Below are 16,893 nucleotides of genomic sequence, written 5' to 3' on the forward strand. Positions count from 1 at the left end.
ACAAATGTGAAGATTCACCCTTACAATGCATCAGCCAATAAAATGTAGTTGCAAACTGTTAAGGCTTAAACCAGGGGACATTGGAGTAGTAGGATGGATAGAGGCAATTAAAAAAGAATGACAAGTTCAGTTGAAAAAATATAGATTTGAGAAAGCTTCATTTTAGGACTTAAATCAGAAAGATTATGAAATGTTTACGTAGATAAAGAGATTCTGATGGAATTAATTGGGACTGTAGTCATTTCATCTTTCATAATATGGGATGGGTACAAAGAGGGGCTTCTTCTGGCTGTAGACCATTTCACAGTTGTAAATGTAAACAGAGCATATGTGTCCCAGTTTATTTCCTGTTAAAGTCTAGTGAATGACATCAGCTGACAGGAAGTAAATACCCAAGCTGTTGTCTGGCAATGCAATTCCATCGAAACAGCCTATTAGCCCATTAGTTAAACTACAATATGAATAGCTATACAAACAATTTTCATCTTTGGTGATGCTTGTGCTCTTTCAGTGTTTGACCACATGTTACAGTGCAATGGAAAAATAATCGACCATTTTAAAATGTGCTTTTTTATTTTGGATTTAGCAATCAGCATCATGTCACTCATTTATATAGTTTTGTGCTGTAGTGCAGGGTGGAGTAATTAAAGTCAATAAGTCAATCAAATCAATGAACATTGTATAAATAGACACAAAAATGTGAAAGTCAACCAAAGTTAGGATTCTTGGTTTTATTGAAGCCAGGGGTCTGATAAACATTTTCCTCATCTTTGTCGGTGTAAGAAGCGAGAATCCACACGGCAGCTTAAAGGCTACAGAATTGTGTTAAAGTCATACAATCAAACTTCTGAATTAATTCAGGACACAAAAATGCAGCCAGCCATGTGCTTACAATGTGTTGCTATCCGGAATACAAAAGGACTGGAAGCAGAAGCCCACAGTCTCACATAGATGGAGACTGGCAATAGTGGTCGAAGGCAATTCAGTTAGGATGTGAGGAGGCAGTTGCTTTCAACTGACGTTTGAGTACAAAAGATACAACTGTTCATTATTCAATAATGGGAGCGACATCCAACCGTTACAAAGAGCGAGTGCAACTTTGAACCCAAGCAGCATGAGAGCACTTCATTCCACTCGGCTAAACGCCAAATTTAACAAGTGTGGCCGTGTTACATGAAATATGATATATAATGATATGACGTATCCGTGTGGTCAGTCAGGTTAGGGTGGCATTTCAAAACTATTTTAAACAGAACGTGTCTATGGGCATAGCCGTGTTTGACAACACAAAGAAAACATGCCTAATTAGGATGTAAACATGAACAAGCAGAGGTTTCATGGGCAAAAAGGTAAAACCTGAAAATGAATAGACATTTATTTGGTTTATCTATTTAACGACGTCTTTAAAACATCCCTAGCAAAGGTGTTATGACGATTTCAAAAGGATTGATAAAATGTACAAAATCACCAGCAGAAAGCGGTTATTCCATAGTTAACCACCAGGGGCACCTTCCATAACTTAAGCAGCAAATGCAGATAAATAATGCAGTTTTACTGTGTAGATTAACTTCTAGGTTCATTACTAAAGGCAAGGCAAAAAGAAAAATATGCAGTCTGTATCTTAAACTGTAGCAACAGGGAATTGATACAAGTGTCCAAGGAAAAGTGCTTATTTCAACATGCGGCGGTGCTGCTCCTGGCTGTCATTAAATTGTGCTTCATCCACTTGGGCAACAGACCCTCAGGCACACCCACCCACCCACCCACAAAACAAAGTAAACCAAAGCAAAAATAAAAACAATAAGAGCGTCAATATGATCAAAAGTAAATCCAGAACAGATGTGTAGCATCATTTTGATAACAAATCAAATTGTGCATTAACTGTACACCCATATGGTCCTGTGGTTATTCCCTTACAGAGCAAATATAAAGAGAAACCCTAATTGCATTTGTAGACAGACCAATTTAGAGAATTTACCATAATCTACTGTACACAGTTATGGTATTTGTTTTCCTTTGACTCATGAAACCCCAGATATGGTTGAGTGGAGCAAGGCATTGCTACCATGTTTATAGGGCGTTACTCAAAACAAGAGTTCAAAGGCAGGTCAGAAGTTTGGAATGCAAGGGTGGGACAAACAATGGCCACTGGTTAATCTTATGGATGAATACCAACTATAAAAGCAGACAATAGTGACTAATATGCATCTTTGGTTCCATGTCCCAATTCACTCCAGTTTTCCTTTTTTGCTATTGTTTGAATAGCAAATAGCTGCTCTCTTCACACTCGTCATTAGTTCTGTGAACGCTACGGATGTACAATTTCCATAAGGTTAAGTAGGGCCTTGCATACGGTTAATGATAATGTACAATTAATTCATTTTGAATCGATAATGGTGTCATGAAACCATAAATATTAGATTATTGGATATGGTACAGTATAATGTATAATTTGTTTTTAAAAGGAAATAAACTATAGAACACAATGAAGCAACCCTTTAAGGACACAAATTAGGAGCATTCCTGTGAAGGCAGGGTGCCCAGTGTGACCGTTAGCTGTAAATTGAAGGCAAAGGTCATCGTGTGAAACGGCACTGAAAGAGACCGAACAAAAAGACCTGACTGGACAAACAGGTGCCACCGCAGGGATGTGTCTCTACAGCTACTTCATGTAGAAACTGGGAATGTTTTTAACTGACATGTGAAGTACAGTGTGAATAAAACTTGTGGAACCAGAAGGAGGACCGTGCCGAAGGAAACAACATCTCATTGTGTGCCTTTTGGCTGCAAAGAGAGTTGTTTAAACCACAGTACGCGTTCTCCTCGGGGATCCAAAAGTTCCATCATGTGGTTTCTTCTTAATATCAGCAGCCTTTACAGTTTGTATGAAGGCATTCAATCTAGAGCTCAATTGAATACCATTAACTAGGGCACAGACATTTTTTTCTGAAAAATAACAGACCACAGGCTTGTTGTACATTAACAAAAATGTAAAACGAAAATAAATTATTTGGATGACACGAAATGGACAAAAACCTTTTAGCCGATGGTGCTACAGTGCATTTCCTCTTGTGTAGACGAGCACCTCCACTATGACACAAACCGCTAACTGTGCGAGGCACTTAGGAGTTATAGTAGGAAAGATGCTGCCCAACCCCATCCCCAAATATACACACCTGTAGCTGAAGGTCTCTTTGCAACCTCTAAGCCCACCAAATCCCAAACAGTCTCATTTAGTCAAACAAGCGATTTTATAATTTGGACAGAATTGCATTTTATACAAAAATCAAAGTTAACCTGAATAGTTTTTTGTTTTTTTTGTATATATTTACAGAATCCTTCGAGATGAATAGGGCAAATGATACGATATCAGCGATTTGGACTTGTATTAGTGTCATGACGTCAGTGGAATTTTTAACACGTTTATGCGATACAGATGAATGCTTCCACAACCCGATAAATGGTGTACAAAAGAAAAGAAAAAGGAGCTTTGTATCAATACATCAGTATCATATCCAACATTTTTTATATACTACTTATGTTTGCATGTATTTCAATTACTTTTATCAATGAATATATTTCAAAGTTAAATACCTTTCCAATCACAACCAAATTCCTTCCGTGAGATAAGCTGAACCAGTGACCAGTATGTTTCCCCTCTTTAACCCATGAAGAGAGGGTGTTTCACCCCAGAGACTGGGGGGCTGCCACGAGTGTGCACTCATTTCTGTAAAACGACATCCCTCACAGAAGAACATTTACAGTGGAGAGGACAGAAATAAAGCCAAGCCATCAGCACGTATCATCTCATTAAACACCTCCATCTCTGTACTCCGTCTCTCTCCTCCCATTTCACCAGAACACAGAAACATCTGGTAGCATCTGAAACTCATTTTGGTGAAACCACTGTGTGTGCTGACTGATATAGACATTGGGAATTTGGTCAATTTTTTATGCTCACATGTACATGTATATTTCCAGAGTATTAACGCAGTGGACGATGCAGCGGTTTTTGTTGCCTTCACGCTTCGTTCTCGGTCGGCGCTGGTATGTTGTTCGTTGAAACCATGGAGTCTTGTTTGCGAGTCATCCGGTCCAACTCCGCCTGGACGTCAGTCAAACCCGGCTTCTGCCCTTAGAAAAAAAAACAGGAGACAAAGTCCAAAAGTAATCTCCTGTAGCCTCTGTGTGTGTGTTCATTAAACCGTTCTTCTACGGCCAGCAAGCAGATGGATGGGAATCGATGCAGATGAGGTGCCATGCTGGAGTTTGGCGGCTCGCTGCAACAGTTAACACTCATGCAAAACTAATCACAAGACAAAAGGAAAATGTGCTCATGCATTATCCTTTCAGCGGGGCCTTAAAGAAAACAGTGCTCAGTGCTGGGAGAGGAAGTGGTCCCAGTCGGAAAGATGAGTTCTGCAATGTCTCACCAGTTACATTCAGTCATTTCACAAAACAAACAGTATTCTACTTTGTTATATTTACCTGATATAACAAAGTCAAATAAAAAAAATATTACACATATGCTGGAGCTGCAAATAAGAACGGTTGACATGCAAAACAGCTGAGGTTACTCAAGCAAAAATAATTAGTTGAGCAAGAGAGCAAAGGGATATGATGTGGAGTGAGAGACATTAGTGTTATAGGGGCACTTAAGATAGAAGGTTGGGTGCACACAGGCCTGTCACAAGTTTCTTCAGATGTCAGAAGTTCAGTCAAAGAAAAATATTTTTTCTCCTGTTTTAACATTCTCTCTCTCTCTCTCTCTGTAGAGATGAACCTCCAGACAGCAAAGTGGTCAACAAAAGGCCCCGTTTCTAACTCTCCACTTTGACTTCGGTGTGCATGAAGCCCATGCTCTGAGATGGATCTAAATACTAAGGATGCTAAAGCCAATAGTAATGCTTTATAACTGATCTGATAAAAGGACAACCGTTAGCCTGTGTGGAGGAAGGTTTAAAACTACAGTTACCGCCTCGCGGATGTACGCCTCCAGCAAACAGTCATGTTGCAGTTTACATCGACGTCTGTCCAAAATGTCATCACTTCATCATTATATTAGACATTTGTGTGTAAATGTCATAATCAGCATGTGAATTATTGAGTTTTGGCTTTAAACATGTTTTGTGAGGTCACAGTGACTTCAGAAATGTGAAGCGGTTCGCTCAAGGTGTCGGGACAGAGGTGAGGTAGCAGTGACCTGCTCAGCCCCACTCATGGGAGATGCGAGCGAAGGAGGTGAGGAAGAGAGGTGAGGAGAGATGAGTCAAGGCAACAGGCATTCAACAAATGAGACCTCCTTGGTTAAGCGACGTCAATTAAATATGACATGTGGCACAGCTGCATGAAAGAGGCTCTATAACCGTCTCTGGCTGCATCAGTGTGTTGTTATGCCGCTGTATTTGATGCTCTCTGTCAGATGAGCGTAACAATAATCATGACAGTCTATACTGTATATTTAATTGGAATTCAACTCACAACGTGAGATTGTTTTAAACACACGAGCATAGAGCACTTCCTTCATTTTTGTAGCTGTTGAATTGTGTGTCCTACATTCCATAATAAAAACGAGTAATAAGGGGAAATTTAAGGAATGCTTTTAGACCAGAGCCTTACGGGGTGCTACACAAACTGTGGAGCGCAGAAAGTTTGATCATCTTAAATATTTAATTACAAAAGGAACCGTTACATTTGTAGAGTCACACCGTGGTTTGAGATTAAGGCCTCCAGGTGGACGTTTGTGCCCAATGTCAAGAAATTTCCTCCAGGCATTCCTGAGATATTGCGTTCACGAGAATGGGCCGGACGAATGGACGGACAATATGAAATAATAATGCCGATGGCAAAGGCGGTCGCTGGCATGGAGGCATAACTAGTGAGGCGGTTCACTGAGCTCAGAGCACTGGAATGAGAGAGTGTACCTGTTTTCTTGGCGGACCCTTGGACTCCAGCTCCTACTGCTCCACTTCCTGGGCTCCCCGGGCTCCCCGGGGCTCCGGTCTTTTTACTCAACAGGCTGTTGAAGAAGTTAGCCAGCACTCCTTCATTGGCAGCCCCCGCTGCAGGAGAAATATGGAGTTTAAAATCACATCTGCATCGTGAAAATTCAAGTCAAATATAATAATATAAAGAGTTTTTAGTAGGTTGTACATATTGTTACTTGATAATAGCCATCACCCACCATACACTTAATCATTGAGTTTCTAGTTATCTTCTCAACACTGAGAATACCGAGAACACAAGCTAATTATTAACAGATCATCCTGCTTTAATGCCCAACATCTTATAATGTTATGATTCCAGATTAGCAGCCTGGGATATCTTCTGTTAATATATTTTAAAATCTATATCTTCATTTCTTAAATATCTATTGTTCCTACCACGTATAATGACCTTGTTGCAAAATAAGGCCACGTCTTCATCTTGTAAAGTCGACAAAAGCCCTATGAATGGGTTGTGTCGTGCACTCTGGTATGTGTGTGTAATCCATCCCTAAAATCACACGTTTGTGTCAGAGGGTTTTACAAGCTGTAGTAGTGGAGCATGATACCTTCAATTTTAGGATTCTGATAGGGGAAATACTCAACAAAACATCCTTTGTCAGGGAAGAAAATGTGTTGATAAACTTGCTACACAAACAGAACTTTAAAAATCCAATTAACTCCACTAACATTGCAATTGCCAACGTCAATAGGCAAGGGTTAACTGACCCTCCATTTAATCTGACTAAACCCACTTTCTAGTTGGAACGCACTTCTGCACTTAATGGAGGCGAGAAAGTCAATATTTCTGCTAATGGGATGCCAGCTCAGGAATCTGTTGTTAATGGGATTCCTTTTAAATGTTACCTCTTCAGCAGTCAGCACAGTTTTTTTGCAGGGGTCAAAACATTGGTTTCAATAAATGTGGACGATTTCAAAAAAAATTCTCGTGTGTTTGTAGAGCTCCTACCTTTCATGTTTGGGTCAGGCTTTTTGACAGCAGCCATTGGTGAGGCGCTGGTCACGTTGGATTGGCCGGTGCGACCCGCAGGCCTGGGAGACCCTGAGGCTGTCCGTCCTGGAGACTCCTGCAACACAGAAACCGGGTCAAAGCTGTGGTCACAAACAAATAACCCGGTTCGTCTAGCCGGGAGAAAAAAGTATTCCGTGCAAAAACATTTGAATGAATCCATATTGAGGGATGTTAAAAACATACCGTCGCTCCTCTTGTTGGTGTGGCCGGCTGCTTTGATAACAAAGACTGTAGAGAAAAAAAGACAAAGTGAATTCAACAAAAATGGTCGACTAATTTTGCATTTCTGGAAAACTAATTATATTCACCAGTGTTTTGGGCTTTTCTTGGGACTACAACTGCATTTCATTGTGTAACTCCGTTGTACAACGACAATACATTAACCTTGAACCTACTAACATACATAATTACACTATCTCATTTTTGAAGACTGCAACTTGTGTCAGATGAGCTGTACTTCTATATTTAGATATAGAGGGGCAGTCAGTGCAGATACAAGTGGAATTTGGAAGAAAGAAACCTCAACAATCAATTCTCTAACTTGCAAAACTGAAGCCTCAGCTGAGTGTTTTTTTTTTTTTCTCAATTGCCTTTCTGGTTTATTTGTTTAAAAAATAGGAAGTGAAGGCAATGTCACTTGTCATGTGGAAGTTTCAGATGTTCACCACAACACGAGTACAGTATAGAAATGTGTTTAATAGTGAAAATGCCAGTTTAGGATGCTACTTATAGCAAACAAAATGACTGGTTCTTTTATCTAGCTGTTGACAAAATTTCAGCCAAATTCTTTAGTATTTTATTTAATTTGAGTATCTTTGTAGACAGAAATCATGAAATATGCAAGACAGACCGACACTTACCTGTTGTTTCATCAGGAATACCTGCTCATCCTCTGCATTGATCTCTTTTTCATGAACCAGCTGTGAAGAAGAGCAAAGGAGAACGCATGCAGTTATGTAAAGTCATTTTCTAAAGTTCACATTTCCTCAGTACTTGCATTGCCCTTACTTTTCGTACTGGAGGCTTCGTGATAAAATCTTCAAACGGAGCCTCGGGTCTGACTGTTGATAAGTTTTCATGCAAAATCCCAATTTTCTTCTCATTATCCCATCCAGATGGACTGAAAGACAAGACCGCTCCAATTACAGCAGGTGCAATGATGTAAACTCTGTTAAGAGTATTTCCTTAGAAGAAAACTGATTAACAGAATATGATTCACAACAAATACAGAAAGAAAAATTACCCAAATGTTACAGTTACATCATACAGACAAAAAACAAAGACTCGCGATAAACTGAATAAACTAGTGCATCTCTATCTTCACTCACATGAACACTGCATCCTTCTCCACCACTAAGGCCGGTGTGGTGAACTGGAACTCATACATCTTATGCACTATATATTTGTAAAGCAGATCCATGTTCTTCTCCTCTTTGACTGAAGTGTAGATCAGGCCAGCTCCATCTGTTTCATTCCGTTAAGGCAACAATTGTTGAGGTAATCACATCGATGATGGATGGATTGATGATAATCAACAAAATATGGGTCATTTGAAAGAACAAAAAAAATAAAATAAACATTTCTCTCAAGGACAACACAGACAATTATATATAAAAAAGGATACACTGTAAGCAAAATTGCCTAATGTGGGACTGGATGAAATCGAAGTGCTCTTCTCTGTAGTCGTGCTCCTTCTCGAGTACGCCGACTGCGTCACACTGAAGGACATAAGATGGAGAGGGAAAGAGATACATATTTTAATGACCGTCATCAAAATGGCAGCATTCACAAATATAAACACGGTTGCTGCTCTCTGCATCAGTCAATTCTGTAATGACAAAAGTGAGTCTTCTCTCTCCGTCATACCACACTGACAGAGAGAGACGCAGGTACAATACACAAGCGTAGAGTAAAATACAGCACAACATTTTAACAGACCAGTTGTGTTGTTGTTGTTTTTGATACTAGTCTGCCTGGTGATAACCATTTGGCCACCCACAGAAAGTAGAGCTGGTGCTGAGGACAGTGACGGCAGATGACTGAGGTAGGAGTGACGAGTTGGTGGTGATTGGAAGGATGGACACCTCCAAAACAGATTTCCGTGCGTGGTGGTGTGGCAATGACAAGCACTGAAATACGGTACTTCCTGTCTGTGGGTCAGTAGTGAAGCTTCCATGATTAGTCATGACAGACGGTGATGTTCAGAAGAAGACCAACAGCAGTTTGAATTGTTTTAAACAGCAAATAGTGGTCTCGAACAATGACTTTTTTCTGCCAAGTTGAATGCTTTTTGTCTTATACGGGCTAGACAGAAGCACATTCACCATTTTCTTGTCACGGGTAGCATGTGAAGCTCTACTGATGAATACACTGCTTTTCAGCACTAGTCTTTGCCTGGAGGGTTAACAATCAAATATAATGACAGCGTTTTATTAGAGGAGACGGTCTCACAAATTACGAAAGCACACACAAAAGTTCATAGGGTCTCTGCTCATGATGGAGGCAATTAAAGAACCCATTAGAGGAAACCAGCAGTGAGGACAGCATTAAAGGCTTTCCGTTCAGGGTGCAACGCATCTTAAAACTTACGGTTCGGATCGGATCACGGATCAGCACAAGATAAAAAGAGGAGCAAACGTAACTTTTAGAGATCGCTGATCACGCTTTTTTCCGCTGATAACCTTTAAAATAGCGACAGCTGCAACACCAAAACATTAGTTGTCTCTAGATAGTCTATGGCTTCACATGGGACAATTGGGGCTGTAAGAATAATTTACCTTTGTGCAAACTATTAGCACTGGAATGCCCAGGTTGTGCGTGAGCGTGTTGTCCCCAAGTGGTAGCACAACAGCCTCGTCTTCCCCTGCTGTAGGGGCCCGTCTCTGTGGAGAGGAAGGGGTGGCATCCTCCGGTTCTGTGTACTCTTGGAACACTTTCACCACTAGCGGAGAGACAAAGGGAGCAAACTTAGTATCTCTGTACATGTCATTTTTTTGGGAGGTGCACATCATCATTGGTAGGACCTTTAGTAAAGTTACGTAACCAGTCATAGCCTTTGCTTTAATACTCTGACGCAGAACTATAAACTTGGTTTTATAGAATAGTGTTAATTGTTGTGCTCAGCCTTAAACTATGTCTCTGGGATTAGAGATGAGATTATCATAGGATTAACACAAATGCATTGCACTTAATTGGCAGATTCAAATATGACCACTCCTGCCTAATGAATGATGAAGAAGATTCCAAATGTAAATGCACATCTAGAAAATCACTACTGTTGTAGGTCCTGTGTAGCTTTGTATGATTGGACGGAATTTCTACTATCACAACATAGACCTCAGGTGAATTACATGGCATCCTTCACCTTCCTGTTGTGCTGTCCAGACAATTGCCGCGCTGTATGAGGTGGTGATGTGTGTGTGTGTGTGTGTGTGTGTGTGTGTGTGTGGGCGGGGAGTTATATGCAGGAAGCTTTGGCCTACTTCCTCTGGGCCACAAAGCCAGATTGACTTGCTGACTTGCTGTTTTGAGCCATCTTCTTTACTTCCAAACATGGGATTTAGTATATGGGGAGAGGACTAGAGTTACAATCAATCTAAAGGGGAACCCTCCTGGATTACACAAATCCAGTGCATAGCACAGATAGAATCTGTACACCAGGAAGTTAAAATGCTGATTTGACACCATCCAAAATGTTTCATTTTTCAGCTAAACCTAGTTTGACAAAAATGTAAATGACGGCTACAAATGTCATTCTTTCATCTAATCCTTTTCTAATGCCGAGACATTAAGCTCTACACGGGGTCTGCTGAGCTAAGATGTGGCAGGAGAAAACAGACAAGAGAAAAGAAAAGAAATCGTAAAATAGGAGCAGCTACTAGCAACAAAAAGAGAAAGAGAAAGAGACAAAGAGGTCTTATGGGACAAAGTCTATCTGTCCACAAATAAAGGTGGGGTCAAAATACATCGGCACACATAATCGAGAGCTGCTAAGCCGTCACTAAATGAAAAATAATGACATGCATCAATCCTTGAGATCTAATAGGTATATCCTATCCATTTCTTGAAAGATGTCAGTGAGCTCAAAGCTTAGCTACAAATAAAAAGGTGTCATTTCCAGTCAACTAAATGTCAAATAAGTAAATTTGGTCTCATTGGCTATTATAAGACAAGCCCAAGTATTACATCAGCCTTAATCTTTTTCCTGGTTATGTTGTTGGCTCCTGACTAAAACGTTTTTACACGTGTCAGAATACTTGTTTCCTTTAATAAAAAAGTGAAAGAAAACAGCCTCAATGTTTGCCTTCACACCATTCCCAGATACTGTAGGCAAAAGAACAGTCCCTGTGTTGTCACTACCACAGAAGCCAAGTGATATATTTTTCATTTCAAGGGGTTGTGCAGGCAGCAATAGCTTGGTGCTGTAATTCAACTTGAGACGACTCCAGCAGGCAGACTACTTCAGTTACAGCATAACAGGAGTCAGAATGTCCGGCCCACTGACTGAATTCAGACTCAGTTTTCTCTGACGCTGCTGTTGGAGGGGAGGGAACCATGATGCAAGACGCCTGCAAGACTCCCTGGACAAGAGCACACACTTCCAGTCTGTCTGTCTCTCTCACTGACATGCTCATATCTACAAATATGTATTCTGACTAGGTCTCACCAATCTGCTGCTGACATCACAACTGACATGTAGGAAGGTACTTTATGTTGATGATATGCTTCAGCTGAACTGGAAATCTGACCATGTCAAAAGGCCAAAGAGAGTAAGTAGAGGGGAACTCTAGAAAATCAACAAAAAAAAACTATTGAAGTTAAGCCTAAAAAAATGTACCAAATTGTGAAGATTTCTACAGTAAACACTACGATAGCAAATTTACAACTGTAATGTGTGCTCAAGCTGCCATCTATTGATAGGTATAATGTATACATTTCCTTTCTACTGCATTTTATAATCAATTTCAACAACGCCTAACTAATAAGCCACTTGAACTTAAACAAGTCAGTAAAGCAAGTTGTAAATGTAGACCCATTAAAAGTCACTACAACACTTTTGTCATCACTTGGCTACCAGCTTCCCTTTTCTTTTTCACGTTTGCCAGTAGACTTGATACCAATTGTCACTGTGTTAGCATGTTACATGTTAAATTCTGGAAACATTTTTAAAACTCATCTGAAATCAAACAGTTTGTCTTCATTGTGATAAGTCAGTTCAGAGTCATAAGAACACCAGCAGCAAGCAGCGTTTGGTGGCGGACACGAACCTTCTGTAAAACCCTGCAGGCTGAAATAACTGGCAACCTCCAAAAGCATTTTCCCCCAAACACAAAAGAACCGTTCATAAGTGAGCGATAACCAGTTCTAAAATTAACAGGAGTGCATCACACACACATTGATCTGCAGAACTCGCCTACAGCCAGAACACACAGCTGAAGATCATGGGCCTCTCTGATGATGACCTAGAAACATCCATGACAATGTGCAATGTTACACAGTGCTTGCCTTCCATGCTACGCAGCTACCAATGTCTCTTTTTCCCCCTTTGACTCCCATTGATTCCAACCTGGGGTGCTTCACGCAGTGCGGTTTCCTTTAAACCCTCTACCTAGACATATAATTCAACAATATGTATGCGTTTATTTTTTTTTGCATGTTGAGAATTAAGATGCCTACCCCATAACAAATCACCAAATCGTATGAGTCTTAACAAACTGACTGCTTTAACGAAAGAAAGACCCGTTTGGAATTACGAGATTCGCTGCCATTCATAACATTTGACCACTTCATCAATCAAATTCAATCTTCAGTCTTATTACCTCCATGTTCATTTTACTCTGGACAAATACTCCACCAGGGAACAGATACCGACATGATAACAATGTACATATCCTGAGATTTTAGCTATAACTCAGACTTCTAGAAGTTGGCGAATGGTTGTCCAGCTAGAGTCAGCAGAAAGACACTCTACAACAAACTAAGCTACATTTTCAAAATAAAAGCCTTGATGATGTTTCATTTGGATACCATCCACGATACAAGTCACATATGAGCAGATAAAGTCATAAAACATTACTTACTTTTCTGCTCCATTTCTCTCATGTCCTCTGGAGAGATCTTTAGCTTGTCAACATGGTCACGTAGCACACTGGCCCACTTCTTCAGTGACTCCATAATGGTCCAGGGCCGTGACATATCCGCAACAAACACAGCTAGACAGTCAGGTAGTGACTGAGCTGAAACAGCAAACTTAAGTAGGCCTTTGTGGTATAGGTCTCCGTCCAGGATCCACACATTGCAGCGAGTAGGATCTGCAAAAGGAAAACAGAATACTAGTTTAATACAAGCAACCTTATCATTGCTCTAAACTACTGCCATTTTGTAAAGGCTGTAAAACAACCACGAGTGAAGCTACAGCAGGTAAACTCACCATCTCTGTCTTCATCATGGACATTTAAGTACAGATACTCCAGTCCCCTGCCTCTCTTGTTGTGATCCGCTCCTTGAAGTTTAGCCATAAGTGCTGTTTTTCCTGATCCATCCTCACCTGCAAGACATTTTATTCATCAGCTTACATGTGATATTATTCATTCTTGTTAGTAGCAGTCGTAATAGTGTTCTAATATATATATATATATATATATATATATATATATATATATCATTATAGACATTTTCCAATGATAATGTATGCGATGTGCCAAGAAATCATCACTCCGACTTCCTGCCTATACACAGATATCTTGACTTTACCACCATTCCAGTCAGTGGCTCACACAAACATCTTTTTGGTCAATAGCACTATTTCTCACATTTGTGGAAAGCCAACTCAAATAAGTATGTTCACACACAGGAAGAGCTCTCTGTATTTTGTGTTTATTATGTCTTCATTTCAACAGTGTGGGAAGAAACGCAGCTGAAAGTGCAGACTGTGCGAAAAGTCAGAAAGGTTTTAATTTGCAATCATTAGCGTCTGTGAGTCCACTCCCCTCGGGGTTGACCAGTAAAAATACACTGAAAAAACATAGATTTTCACACGTGCAAGAACTTATGCTTACCAAATATCAGGATATTCTTTCCTGATGGCAACTTTGAACTCGATGTAGTTGAAACTTCACTCAGTATTGAGGTCCTACAAGAAACAACAAGACAGATATTGAGGAAAAACATAAAGATGACCGTTAGATTTGACAGTTAAGTGACACGATGACAGCTCGCTATCTCAAAACATAAGTTGCTACCAAAACGGTAAGGTTAATTGGTCAGCTAACGTTACACAGTTTAACTACGGGTTACGTGTATGGTTCAAGATGATTATTCAGTCAGCTAGCCCAGTGATGTGTCCACCACAACACAACAGGAAATGATAAGTCATGTCCACTGATATAACGTTGGCGAGGGTTCTTAAAACATGCACCCTAACAAGCTTGAGCCCCATGACAGTAACATTACGAGCCCTTGTGATACTCGATGACTATAGACAACAGTACGTTTCTGCATAAAGTTGCATGAGTCGTGGCCGGTATTGACGTTAGCTTGTTGAGGTTCCTGTTAGCTTCTCGTATCCTGCATTAAGACGCTAGTATGTAGGTGTTGTCTTGACATTCACTTGTCAACCCCCCTGATACTATGAATGGCTCCTTCAAACGTTTCGTTGATTCAAAAAACACTCCTTGTATTTGGAAAGCACGCCAACACGGACAACCTTGGCTAACGTTAACCACAATGTAACAAGTAACGTTAACACACTGACCGCCCTGCTTCGGCTGGTGCTAATGTTACTGCTAGCCGGGGCCGGTGTTTGATTGTGAGCGTCAGTGACAAAGCAGAACCATAACGGTTGTGTTTCTCACAGAAAGGCCTCGGCGGACATGAAGTCGTTCGAACAATAAAAAAAACTTGCCACAGGTTTTGTCCTTCTTCCTCTTCGTTATTATTGTCGCCTGCCCCGGCTGCGCCCGGGAGCTGTTTCTCCAGAACGGGAGCCATCTTCTCTTTCTATAACCACAAAGGCAAGGCCCTGCTGCTGCTTGGGCACCACCACTAGCACCGCCTTCATCCAAGCAAGCCAAGGGTGCGTTGCATTCAAATGACTGCTACGCTGCGCAGGGGTGGGTGCACCTCTGCACATCTAACTGACGTTTCTCAAGTAGCAATACAGTTTTGTTATGTATCTCCTTGATGATTACCATAAACATGCATTTATACAAATGTGATAAGAATATGCGAATAAAGGATTTGACTAATCTTCGTGGTTCAAACGTGAGTTCGTACCGTCAAGCACTTCTGGTCACATGCCAATAAGTGATGTCATTGCAGGTTTTCCCCCTTTATCAGCTGATGGAGAACACTGTGTGACATCAACTTCAACGTGCTTAAAGCCAATAGAATATTTAGCCAATAGCAGTTTTCTGTGGTGCGTGATCCAGTGTGGTTTTAACTTTTCAATTGAGCCTAGAAACTTACAGAGATTTTACACAGTTCGAAATGTTCGTTGTCCAAGTATGTCAGGATGTCAGATGGCTGTTAACTTGTATTCAAAGCCGTTGCATGGAGAAAAAAGGAGCGATACTTTCGCAACAGTTGCACAAGCGCCACAATCAATCCATAAGTCCATTTTTGATTAAACCACCTCAGGCAGTTAACTCTGGAACTCCGGAACCTGGTCACCGTATTATTCAATAGCATTAAGATGTCTAACAGATATAAATTGAACCAATTCATTCGGAAACCATCATACATTTGGTCATAAATTAAATCCATTCCGAATCAACCTTTAGCATCTCAAAATTAGGCTCTGTGGTATATGCATTTGCATTCATATTTCATACTATTCATACTGTTGTGAGATATGTCTCCAGTAGAGGGTGCTGTTTTTCTCTGAAACTGAATATGTAGAAATTATAACCAAACCATCACCTCTCCTCCCTTTTCTTCCAATGGCTAATATTTTACGCATTTTAACTGCCATCATATTTATGGAGCAAATCTATAACTTCCCTTTATTTGAGTTTTATGGCATTTATTTATCAAGAATTATGAAAGATCAGATTATTTAGAATTAAATGCAGATATACACAAACAGCTTTTATTTAATCATTGGAAAACCAAATCTGCATCAGGTCAAAATTATGAATGGATGTGGGTTGATGTGCAGGTGTCATACATTGATTTCTAATACTTTAACATTGCACCAATTATGATTTTGTGTATCACCTTGGTCTTGTTGACACTGCTGACATTTTCCGTTGGTGAACCACAGTATGCATCGCAGCACAGTTAAAAACTAAATAGTGTCTCTAATGATGAGCATTAAGTGTGACTTTCAACAACTGTGCTCAAAATCATTCATTTCAGGCCATTTCATACATGTTTTGAGAGAGTGTGTAACGCTCTATTGAATGACTTTGGGAAATTGGCTGTGAATTCTGAAGTAAAATTTCTGAAATTAGATTATTGACAGTTAATTCATATATTCATAAAATATATGGAAGCCTCAACACAAACCCAGTAATTATTGCACATTCCTGCACACACGGAGCTATTTACTCGTAGTGTGTTGTCACACCCAACACCTGTTTCTTTATTTATCCACCTCTTCAGTCTTTAGGTCAGTCGAGGCCAAAAGGCCCAGGACTTGTAAACAGAGCTTTGGACATATTCATGAAAGCTCTGGGGGATTTTCCAAGGCCTTCCCAGTCTGTGAGTCCTCTGTCTATGTGGAGCAGCATGGTTGGCTGGAGTGGTGTTATACTCCTGGGAATGCATTCCAGAGCATTTGCATCATGTGAAATTCAGCCTTTACTGCCCCTTTGTCACTTTAGCTCTGCTTCCAGCAGGGGAAACAAACAAGGTGGATCATATGGCAGATAGAAA

At 40.3% G+C, this 16,893-nt stretch overlaps 1 protein-coding gene across 2 annotated transcripts; it reads right to left on the reverse strand.

Moving 5' to 3' along the window:
- Positions 1 to 1,785: 1,785 nt before the first annotated feature.
- dync1li2 (dynein, cytoplasmic 1, light intermediate chain 2) lies at positions 1,786 to 15,034 on the reverse strand. Of its 2 annotated transcripts, none has more exons than XM_079171643.1 (13): positions 14,921 to 15,034; positions 14,076 to 14,149; positions 13,448 to 13,564; positions 13,098 to 13,328; positions 9,795 to 9,958; positions 8,642 to 8,735; positions 8,346 to 8,481; positions 8,026 to 8,137; positions 7,878 to 7,937; positions 7,201 to 7,245; positions 6,955 to 7,072; positions 5,925 to 6,062; positions 1,786 to 4,129 (listed from the first exon to the last, which is right to left on the reverse strand). In XM_079171643.1, exons 1-13 carry the CDS (start codon positions 15,004 to 15,006, stop codon positions 4,113 to 4,115), a joined length of 1,392 nt encoding a protein of 463 aa, XP_079027769.1. In that variant the 5' UTR covers positions 15,007 to 15,034; the 3' UTR covers positions 1,786 to 4,112. The 2 variants fall into 2 exon arrangements, with proteins under 2 accessions (XP_079027769.1, XP_079027768.1); XM_079171642.1 differs by having other exon boundaries at positions 1,786 to 4,134.
- Between the last annotated feature and the right edge of the window lie 1,859 nt (positions 15,035 to 16,893).

Source organism: Pholis gunnellus, assembly GCF_910591455.1.
Source record: "Pholis gunnellus genome assembly, chromosome: 1".
Lineage (NCBI taxonomy): Eukaryota > Metazoa > Chordata > Actinopteri > Perciformes > Pholidae > Pholis > Pholis gunnellus.

Excerpts from the sequence above, each read along its gene's own strand:
- dync1li2 (XM_079171642.1), bottom strand. The coding sequence starts at position 15,006 with ATGGCTCCCGTTCTGGAGAAACAGCTCCCGGGCGCAGCCGGGGCAGGC. Across the intron at positions 7,938-8,025 it reads CGAAGCCTCCAGTACGAAAA|CTGGTTCATGAAAAAGAGAT; the intron begins GTAAGGGCAATG and ends TCTTCTTCACAG. Across the intron at positions 7,246-7,877 it reads TATTCCTGATGAAACAACAG|TCTTTGTTATCAAAGCAGCC; the intron begins GTAAGTGTCGGT and ends TTTTCTCTACAG.